The 11596-nt window shown below is 30.0% G+C and overlaps 1 protein-coding gene across 1 annotated transcript; it reads left to right on the top strand.

The window, feature by feature from the left end:
* The first annotated feature begins 8274 nt into the window (after positions 1–8274).
* On the top strand, positions 8275–10642 carry EXPB6 (putative expansin-B2-like). Its single transcript, NM_001252868.3, has 4 exons — positions 8275–8539; positions 8796–8908; positions 9447–9637; positions 10140–10642. Exons 1-4 carry the CDS (start codon positions 8344–8346, stop codon positions 10471–10473), a joined length of 834 nt encoding a protein of 277 aa, NP_001239797.1. The 5' UTR covers positions 8275–8343; the 3' UTR covers positions 10474–10642.
* Positions 10643–11596: the final 954 nt, after the last annotated feature.

Genomic DNA, 11596 nt, shown 5'->3' with positions numbered 1-11596 from the left:
ATTTTTTTTTTATATTTTAAACTATTTATAATTTTATCATTTAAATTTAATTTAGATTTAAAACTTCCTAAAAAAATAATTTCTAATTTATATTTTGACTTCTTAACTTTATTGATACATCATTTGAAATTTTTTAATTCTATTTTACAACAATTCAAATATTTTTGGAATAATTATTAAATTTAATTTAACATATATTGAAATTATTAAGTTATATTTACACATTTTTTTACTAAACAATAGTTTATTTTCACATAGTAAAATATTGGTATATTATCTTTAAAATTAAATTATATTAGTTAACGTTTTTTACATTTTGAAATTAATTTTGTAAATATATATTTTAATATCATAATTTAAATTTAAGCATGAATTCGAAAAGAAAGGGGGAGAAAGAGATGAGTGAACGATAGAACAAATCTTGCATGAATTCTCTTGATTTCAGGATTGTCATCATAAAAAAGAGGGAGATTATAGATGCAAAGCTTCCAGGCTTTTATTTTGATGATGCCAAAGACTTCAATCAAGAATCAAGATTCAAGCAAGTTTCAAATTTCAAGAATCACAACTTGTGATAAAACATTTTCAAACTTGTGTAATCGATTACACAACATTTGTAATCGATTCCCAGTGTTTCTAAACATTGGTTTTCAAATCTAAACATGAAGAGACACAACTGTTGATGTGTAATCGATTACACTATAATGGTAATCGATTACCAGTAACTGGTTTTGAAAAATAAATTGGCAAGAGTCACAACTTTTAACATGGTTTCTTCAAGAGCCATCAAATGGCTATAAATATGTGACCACGGCAAGAATTTTATAACTGATTTCATTCATTCATTCTCAACATCTTTCTAAGAGTTTTTGTTCAATACTTGCTTTGTCAAGAAAAGTTCATTGGGCAAAAACTTGTGCTATTCTATTTTCTTCTTCTCCTCCATTCTTACAAAAAGCTTTTCAAGAGACCGACTCTTGGTGACTGTTTTCAAGAGAAGGTCTTCTTGGTTAAACATTGGACTCAAAAGACTAACCGCTTTTGGGTTCATTGCAAGAAGCGGATTTGCTTCTTGGTTGTTATCACTGGACTTAGAAGACTAACCACTTTTGGGTTCATTGCAAGAAGTGGGTATAACTTCTTGGTTGTAATCACTGAACACAAAGGAGGGGATTCCTTTGTGGTTCATTGCTTGTAAAGGATTTTACAAGGATAGTGGAAATCTCAAGTGGGTTGCTTGGGGACTAGATGTAGGCACGGGTTGTGGCCGAACCAGGATAAATCCGGTTTTGCATTCTCTCTTCCCTTATCTCTTTTACTTTCTGTTGTCTTTACATTTCCGCACGTTATTTTCCTTCATTTGTTATTTCAGTAGCTTGTTAACAAAGAAATAATTGAATCTAGGGAATAATTAAGAAAGGGAAATTTTCAATTAGGAATAGTCAATGAAATCTTAATTCAACCCCCTTCTTAATATTTATGAGGCCACTTGTCCAACAAGTGGTATCAGAGCAGGTTTCTTGTAGAAAGTTTAGAAACTTCAAGAAATATGGCCTCAAAAAATTTCTTATTCCTGGAAGGAAATTCTAAAAATCTATCTAGTATGTCTCTTGCCACATTATTTGGAAAGTTGCAAGAACATGAGATGGAATTGCAGAGACTCAATCATAATGAGAAAGAACAAGCAAACGTATGTTTAATGACCAAGAATCATGAAAGCGATGAGGAGGAGCCCTTGAAGAAAAAGTGGTACATAGACAGCGGATGCTCTAAATACATGACGGGAGATGTCTCAAAATTCACAACTATCTCTCCTAAGAAAAGCGGGCATGTAACCTATGGCGACAACAACAGAGGTAAAATTCTTGGAGTCGGAAAAATAGGTACGAACTCTTCAACCTCTATTGAAAATGTTTTACTTGTTGAAGGGCTTAAGCATAGTTTGCTTAGTGTTAGTCAATTATGTGATAGAGGTTATAAGGTATCATTTGATTCTCAAAAATGTGTCATTAAACATGAACATGATAAGGTCATAGAGCATATAGGATTTAGAGAAAACAATGTTTACATTTTAGATTTAAAACAAAAATCAGATGATAATCAATGTTTTCTTAGCAAAGACAATGATCCTTGGCTATGGCATAAAAGGATCGCTCACATAAATATGGAACATTTAAAAAAATTAATTTCATAAGATTTGGTTGTTGGCTTGCCAAGACTAAAATTTGAAAAAGATAAACTATGTGATGCATGTCAAAAGGGAAAACAAACTAGAAAATCATTTAAATCCAAAAACATTGTTTCAACTACTCAACCTTTACAATTACTACATATGGATTTGTTTGGTCCATCTAGAGTCATGAATTTTGGTGGAAGTTATTATGCACTTGTCATAGTTGATGATTATTATAGATATACTTGGACATTGTTCATTACTCATAAAAATGATGCATTTCAAGCATTTAGGAAACTTGCAAAAGTTATTCAAAATAAGAAAAATCTCAAAATTATTTCAATAAGGAGTGATCATGGGGGAGAATTTGAAAATAAAGAATTTGAAATGTTTTGTGATGAATACAGCATTGAACATAACTTTCTGCATCTAGAACTCCTCAACAAAATGGTGTTGTTGAAAGGAAAAATAGATCCTTATAAGAAATAGCAAGAACCCTATTAAATGATACTCCTCTTCCAAAATACTTTTGGGTTGAAGCTGCTAACACTGCATGCTATATCCTAAATAGGGCTTTAATAAGACCCATCTTAAAGAAAACTCCTTATGAATTATTCAATGGTAGAAAACCAAACATTTCACATCTACATGTCTTTGGTTGCAAATGTTTTGTATTAAATAATGGAAAAGAAAACTTAGGAAAGTTTGATGCCAAGGCAGATGAAGGAATTTTCCTTGGTTATTCCTTGCATAGTAAAGCATATAGAATATACAATAAGAGAACTATGAATATTGAAGAATCCATTCATGTTTTCTTTGATGAGTCTAATGTTATTTATCCAAGAAAGGATGTGTTAGATGATGTTTCAGATTTCTTAGAAGAGATACACACTCATGAAAGGGGTTCTAAAAGGAAAAGAGATGAAAGCAATGAGTATTTTCAAGACTACGAAACTCCAGCAACCAATGATCTTCCAAAAGAGTGGAAAGCTTCCAGAAATCATCCTCTTGACAACATTATTGGCAATATTTCTAAAGGGGTAACAACTAGACACTCTCTCAAAGATTTATGCAATAACATGGCATTTGTTTCTATGATAGAACCTAAAAACTTAAAAGAAGCCATAATAGATTATCAATGGATAGTTGCTATGCAGGAAGAGTTAAATCAATTTGAGAGAAATAATGTTTGGGAACTAGTTGAGAAACCACATAACTACCTCATTATAGGAACAAAATGGGTATTTAGGAATAAGTTAGATGAACATGGCATAGTCATTAGAAATAAGGCTAGGTTAGTTGCAAAAGGATATAATCAAGAAGAAGGAATATATTATGAAGAAACTTATGCTTCTGTTGCAAGACTAGAAGCCATTAGAATGCTCTTAGCTTATGCATCCATTATGAATTTTAAGCTTTATCAAATGGATGTTAAAAGTGCCTTTTTAAATGGACTAATTCAGGAAGAAGTATATGTAGAACAACCCCCAAGTTTTGAAAATTCAGATAAGCCAGATCATGTTTATAGATTAAAAAAGGCATTATATGGTTTAAAACAAGACCCTAGGGCATGGTATGAAAGACTAAGCAAATTTCTCATAGAGAAAAACTTTTCTAGAGGAAAAGTGGATACCACTCTGTTCATAAAGAAAAAGGATGATGATATTCTATTAGTTCAAATATATGTTGATGATATTATTTTTGGATCCACTAATGATTCTTTCTACAAGGAATTTTCTCTTGATATGCAAAGCGAATTTGAGATGTCAATGATGGGAGATTTAAACTACTTCCTTGGGCTACAAATTAAGCAAACCAACGAAGGCATATTTGTCAACCAAGCCAAGTACTGCAAAGAACTGATCAAAAGATTTGGGATGGAAAATTCCAAGCACATGGCCACACCCATGAGCACTGGCTGTTACTTAGATAAAGATGAATCTGGTCAGTCTATAGACATGAAACAATATCGAGGTATAATTGGATCTCTTATCTATTTATCTGCCAGTAGACCAGATATCATGTTTAGTGTATGCATGTGTGCTAGATTCCAATCCAATCCCAAACAATCACACTTGAGTGTAGTAAAAAATATTATCAGATATCTCTTAGGAACTATTAACCTAGGATTATGGTATCCTAAAAATTCTACATGCAACTTAATAGGTTATTCTGATTCGGATTTTGCTGGATCCGAAACTGATAGAAAAAGCACTAGTGGAACTTGCCAATTTATAGGGTATGCTCTTATCTCATGGCACAACAAGAAGCAAAATAGTGTTGCTTTATCCACTGCCGAAGCAGAATATATTTCTGTTGGTAGTTGTTGTGCACAAATCTTATGGATGAAGCAACAATTGTCTGATTATGGAATTATTCTTGATCACATACCCATTAAGTGTGACAATACCAGTGTTATTAATCTATCCAAAAACCCAGTACTACACTCTAGAACAAAGAATATAGAGATTAGGCATCACTTTTTAAGGGATCACGTTCTTAAAGGCGATTGTGTTTTAGAATTTGTAGATACTAAATATCAACTTGCTGACATCTTCACTAAACCTCTCCCAAAGGAAACATTCTTTGCTATTAGAACAGAAGTTGGTCTTTTAGATATTGGTGATTTAGATAAATAAGTGTTCATTAAGTTTTCTTTTGTCTTGTAGCTATGTCTGTTAGTCTATGATATATGTTTGTTATTTTATTTCATTTCTGCACACTTTGGCTTTATGATGTTGCCAAAGGGGGAGAGAAAAATGGGTATTTTAGAAATCAAGAACATAATTTAAATTTAAGCATGAATTCAAAAAGAAAGGGGGAGAAAATAGAACAAATCTTGCATGAATTCTCTTGATTTCAGGATTGTCATCATCAAAAAGGGAGAGATTGTAGAAGCAAAGCTTCCAGGCTTATTTTGATGATGCCAAAGACTTCAATCAAGATTCAAGCAAGTTTCAAGAATCAAAGAGTCATTTAATCAAGAATCAAGATTCAAGTAAAGAATCAAGAGAAGACTCAAGATATGCAAGAACCATTAAGATAAGTATAAAAAAAGTTTTTCAAAATATTGAATAGCACAATTTGTCCAAAATAAATTTTCAAAGAAAAATCTTTTACCAGAGTTTTTACTCTCTGGTAATCGATTACCATAAGGCTGCAATCGATTACCAGAAGCCCAAACAATTTTATAACTGTTTTACAAAGTAATAATCGATTACCATGGGCATGTAATCGATTACCAATATTTTTGAACGTTGAATTTCAAATTTCAAGAGTCACAACTTGTGATAAAACATTTTCAAACTTGTGTAATCGATTACACAACATTTGTAATCAATTACCAGTGTTTCAAAATGTTAGTTTTCAAATCTAAACATAAAGAGTCACAACTGTTGATGTGTAATCGATTACTATTGACTGGTTTTGAAAAATTAATTGCCAAGAGTCACAACTTTTAACATGGTTTCTTCAAGAGCCATCAAATGGCTATAAACATGTGACCATGGCATGAATTTTACAACTTATTTCATTCATTCATTCTCAACATCTTTCTAAGAGTTTTTGTTCAATACTTGCTTTGTCAAGAAAAGTTCATTGGGAAAATACTTGTGCTATTCTATATTCTTCTTCTCCTCCATTCTTACAAAAAGCTTTTCAAGAGACCGACTCTTGATGACTGTTTTCAAGATAAGGTCTTCTTGGTTAAACACTGGACTCAAAAGACTAACCGCTTTTGGGTTCATTGCAAGTAGTGGATTTGCTTCTTGGTTGTTATAACTGGACTCAAAAGACTAATCGCTTTTGGGTTCATTGCAAGAAGTGGGTATAACTTCTTGGTTGTAATCACTGAACACAAAGGAGGGGATTCCTTTGTGGTTCATTGCTTGTAAAGGATTTTACAAGGATAGTGGAAATCTCAAGCGGATTGCTTGGGGACTGGATGTAGGCACAGGTTGTGGCCGAATCAGGATAAATCCGGTTTTGCATTCTCTCTTCCCTTATCTCTTTTACTTTTCTGTTGTCTTTACATTTCCACAAGTTATTTTCCTTCATTTGTTATTTTAATAACTTGTTAACAAAAAAAATAATTGAATCTAGGGAATAATTAAGAAAGGGAAATTTTCAATTAGGAATAGTCAACGAAATCTTAATTCAACCTCCCCTTCTTAATATTTCTGAGGTCACTTGTCCAACAAATAATATAGTAATTTTTTTTAATATTTTTAACTATTTATAATTTTATCATTTAAATTTAATTTAGATTTTAAACTTTCTAAAAAAAGAATTTCTAATTTATATTTTGATTTCTTAACTTTGTTGATACATTATTTGAAAATTTTTAATTCTATTTTACAACAATTCAAATATTTTTGGAATAATTATTTAATTTAATATATATTGAAATTATTAAGTTATATTTACACATTTTTTTTATTAAACAATAGTTTATTTTCACATAATAAAATATTGGTATATTATCTTTAAAATTAAATTATATTAGTTAATGTTTTTTACATTTTAAAATTAATTTTGTAAATATATATTTTAATATCATATATTTTCTTTTTAGTAAAATACATTTATGTTGATTAAACTAATTTTACATAAAAAATTTATTCTTTTCAATATAATTTACGTTACAATTCTTATCCTCTTCAATATATTTTACATGGAGTGAGGCAATTAGTTTTAAACAAATTTAATTTTGGTCATAATATGTCAAGAGTTCTACAAAATTTTAAAAATATTAATTTTGTTTTCATAATATTGTTCGGATTAATTTGATTCCTGTAAAAATAAAATATGTTTTTATTGTTTATCAGTGGTAATTCCGTTAGACAGTAATCTGACGTAGCTAACAAACTTATACATGTAATTTGATTAAAAATGAATTAAACAATTTGTGATGACTAAACCCCTCAAAACGAATTAAACAATTTTTAATGGCTAAAAACTTTCCAAAAATTATAATTTTTCGTCATTTCTTGTGTGGTTTTCTCGCACATTCTAATGAGATTAAAGGAAAAAAAATTGAAAAAATAGTAAATTTTAGTGTCTTCTGAGTGTGCTTTGAAAGATAGAAAAATAAAGTAAATAAGTCTGATAATCACGTCTGGAAACTGTATGAAAAAAAATAAATTGTGCCAAATATAACTTTAGTGTTTGACTATGTCTTCAACAAAATTATATAAAAAAAAGGATACACATTGGAAATAAAAAAATGTGTTATAATATTTAATTTCTTTAAATAGATTTATCTCATATTGGTAGAATAGGTTTATTATTTACAAATTAAAAAAACGTGTTATAAAATTAATTGCTTCATAATTTAATGTAAAAATATTTAAATATTAATTATAAAAAAATTAAACGTAGACATCTTGAAAGTTTATTTTGATATAAATAAGAGTATCTTCTCAATATTAATTCGTTCCGTCAAACTGATATTGTAAGTTAATTTCTCTTTGAAGGATCTTGTAGACATGCTTCTAATGACCCCTTTAGAAAGTGTTTGTTTATATTTTCAAACGGCATTTTGAAAAAAAGAAAAATGTTCCTTTCGAAAAGTTAGTTTAGACCATGTCATTTTTCCAATTGGGGTTAACAAAAAAGTCTCATACAAAGACTCTTATGTATTGGTCTAATATTCAAGCCAGCTTTAAATATTTAATACAAAAGTATCGGACATCTTTAATCACAAGCCCAACATAAAATTTTCGATTGCTTTATATAATATTAAAAATAAAAAAAGTCCTATGATGTAAATTAGCTTTTCAATTAGTAGGGAAAAAAAATAGAAAATGTAATAAAAACTTTATATGTTTAGGTGAGAAAGTTAAGCCTGGTCATTAATAATGATAATTTTGAAAATGAAATATTATTCACTAATATCTGAACAACATATCTCGTACCTCAAATTCAAACATCTTTTTTGTCTTATTCTTTGAAGATAGTGAGGCACAAATCTCTCCGATGGATTGAGCATAATCTTTTATATTATTGACCAGTGGAATATTTTTACTTTGGATTAATTAATAGAACACGCGCAATTTGCTCCTTAGTTTTCTATAAATACCATACTAGCCATTGCACATTCCTCACACCATAAATCACAGTTAATTACCAACTACCTAAGAAACTAACAAAAGCCTAGTGGCTGTGATAACATGGCTCTTACACCTCAACGTGCATTATCTCAACTACCCATCCTAGTAGCTATACTCTCAATATTCTTAGTTATCCCTTCCTTTTGTTTCAACCCTAAAATGCTTTATAATGCTTCATATTATCCTCCATCTGGTTCAGATTGGTCACCTTCGGTGGCCACTTGGTATGGACCTGCCAATGGAGATGGAAGTGAAGGTAAATAATAATACAAAAACTTAGTCATTTGTAATTTTTTCTCACCTTATAACTTATAAGCGATAAATTATTAGGTGGTTAAGACTATCACACCATTCATGGTTTCAACCAATAATTTCTTCTTATAATAGATGACGTGGTGGTCTTAGATCACCTAATAATTTCTTCTTACAAGTAGATTTTGTGGGATTGAATTAGGTTAAAAATAAAATTCTAGTATCAATGAATAATGTATCTGATATTTATATGTATCTAGGTGGAGCCTGTGGATATGGCAACGCCGTTGGGCAACCTCCATTTTCTTCTTTAATATCCGCGGGAAGCCCTCTTATATATGACTCGGGCAAAGGGTGTGGATCTTGCTATGAGGTGTGAACAATGAGTACATATATAATTAAACATCTTTCACGACAGAAAGGCTATAAATCACACTTCTAATACATTCTCTGTTTTTATTATTTGGAACATATAAAAAGATGTAATTTTTTATACTGATATGGAATCACAAATAACTAACCAATATGTGATTCTAGTAGTATTGAACTCAAATATCTTAAACAAAATCTTAGATTTGAGTCTTGTTAATAGAAAAATATTATTAAGGAAGAGTCACAAAAGGTGATTGATTAGTCACTCTAATCAAGATTAATCATTAGAAAAGTTAACAAATACTTCACCCTAAAACATAATTATTACCCCCCAAAAGATTGCAAATTACCGTATATAACAAATTTGTTTTCTCTAATAAATACCTTCAAAGTTATATTAAAGATGATTTCAAATTGATTAAAAGTTTACAAATTATACGTTGACCCGGCATTCTTATTAAACTAGCTCCTCCAATATTCTGTTACATGGAATTTAAAATGAAGATATTAAATACTGCTGGTTTTGGTTCAAATTTCAGGTGAAGTGCACAGGGAATTCTGCATGCTCAGGCAACCCCGTGAAAGTAGTCATCACTGATGAGTGTGCTGGGTGTGGCTCAGATGCTCAATATCATTTTGATCTGAGTGGCAGTGCTTTTGGAGCAATGGCAGTTTCAGGTCAAGATGAGAATCTACGTAATGCAGGAAAAATAAACATTCAGCACAGAAGGTAGGTTGTTATTAATCTTCTAATTAATTGCACCGATTGTCAAGTTGACTAATTAATTATATATTACTAGCGAGACAATTGTTAGAGCATCTGCCGTATATAGATGCGTATACGAGTTTATAATTTCATATAGATTTAAGCATTTCAAATAAAAATTCATTTCAATGTTAAAGTTGTTAAAGTAAATATTTAAATTAATTTTGTGAGTACTATAATACTTAAAAATATATTATTTATGATATAATGATATAAAGTATCGGTTGTTTATATAAAGAATGATCCTTATATAAACAACTCCACCTCATGTTTATATGAAAAAAAAAAACTTAAACAACAATTCCGGTAAACATCTCATTTGAGATGCTCTTAATATTCTTTTATAATTTTTATAATAAATACTTCAACTTTCTTGACTTTCGGTTGTATTTTTTTGACATAAATGGTTTTATGTTTTTGTCCTCATGAATTACCATACTTAAATTACGTTTTTTTATTTTTGCAGAATTGAATGCAACTATCCCGGTAGGTCAATAGCTTTCCACGTGGACTCTGGCTCAAACCAAGAATATTTTGCTACCTTGGTTGAATATGAGGATGGGGATGGTGACCTTGCCAAGGTTGAACTCAAGGAAGCACTTGATTCAGGGTCATGGGATTCCATGCAACAATCATGGGGTGCAGTTTGGAAAATTGACAAGGGCTCACCACTGAGAGCACCATTCTCTATCAAGCTAACCACACTTGAGTCTGGCAAAACGATTGTGGCCAACAATGTGATCCCTGCAGGATGGACACCTGGTCAAACTTACAGATCAATTGTGAATTTTGCAACCTAAGGATGTGTCCATCATTTTGTATCATCAGCCTGTAGGGTGTAGCTACCCAACTTATAATGTTATATATGTAACTGAAGATGTATGATCAAATGTCATCCTATTAGTGGACTTTTGATTGTCTTCTGTAATCAATTATATATGAATGAATTTGTGCTAGTTACTATGTTAAATATTATTGGTTGATATATGATTTTATCTTCTTTTTTCATTATAAAATAAAGGAAAAACAATTAAAAACAAAACTAGAAACTGCGAGAAAACACGAAACTAATCTACCATTAGGACATCTAAAATGAAAGCAGGAAAAACATCAAAAACCTTCATCTGCCCTTCTATAGAAGTACAAACTTGGATAAAACATCAACCACTTGATTCTCTTCACAAATGCGTGCAAAATCAAAATATCTTGTTTTATCTATATGGTATGTCACAATCGGGATCACGACAAAGATGGCGTAAAATAAAAAAATAAAGTCACCACCAATATTTTATTTTGAGAGGAAAATATTGAAAAATCCTTTTCGAAATGATCTTTGAAATCAAAGATAGGTTAGGAAGTTGGTTACGTGTAGGGAAGATGTTAGAACCCTACAATGCCTATAAAAAATGATACTTTTAATTATTTGCGAAAAATCACGTAACTTTATAAATATTTACTTTATCCAAAAACAATATTTTTTTATTTTTATTATTTTTATAGAAAGAACACTTTTATTTATTTAAAGAAGACAACTCTATGGGCAACAGCTTTAGATAGTTATTCTATGAAGTTTTATGGTTTGTGTAATTTGAAAGGTAGAATAGCTATTCAGTTAATATCTCAAACCATTGCACAAGTTAAAATTATATTTTATTTAAAATTCCATAAAAATAATTTTCTTAAAAATATTATTAAATAAAAGAAGATATCTCTATGCACAAATATTAGATAGCAAATGACGATTCTATAATTTTTATGAATTAAGCAACATCAAAAAGTAGAATTGTTACTTAATTAGTGTCATAAATTAAATTGTTGCATGAGATCAATTATTTTTCTCACACAAATAAAAAATTTTAAGATTATCTTATTAAACGACTGAAATCAAATCTTAGTATCTAAATCAATTTTTGTGCACAAGGG

This window comes from Glycine max, chromosome 11 (assembly GCF_000004515.6).
Source record: "Glycine max cultivar Williams 82 chromosome 11, Glycine_max_v4.0, whole genome shotgun sequence".
Taxonomy (NCBI): domain Eukaryota; kingdom Viridiplantae; phylum Streptophyta; class Magnoliopsida; order Fabales; family Fabaceae; genus Glycine; species Glycine max.
The sequence above is the reverse complement of the archived record's forward strand: the minus strand, read 5'-3'. Positions and strand labels throughout refer to the sequence as shown.

What these genes read in the sequence shown, in the direction of transcription:
- EXPB6 (NM_001252868.3), top strand. Translation starts at nt 8,344, where the DNA reads ATGGCTCTTACACCTCAACGTGCATTATCTCAACTACCCATCCTAGTA. An exon ending in CAATGGAGATGGAAGTGAAG is followed by an intron (nt 8,540 to 8,795) that starts GTAAATAATAAT and finishes ATATGTATCTAG; the next exon opens with GTGGAGCCTGTGGATATGGC. An exon ending in ATAAACATTCAGCACAGAAG is followed by an intron (nt 9,638 to 10,139) that starts GTAGGTTGTTAT and finishes TTATTTTTGCAG; the next exon opens with AATTGAATGCAACTATCCCG.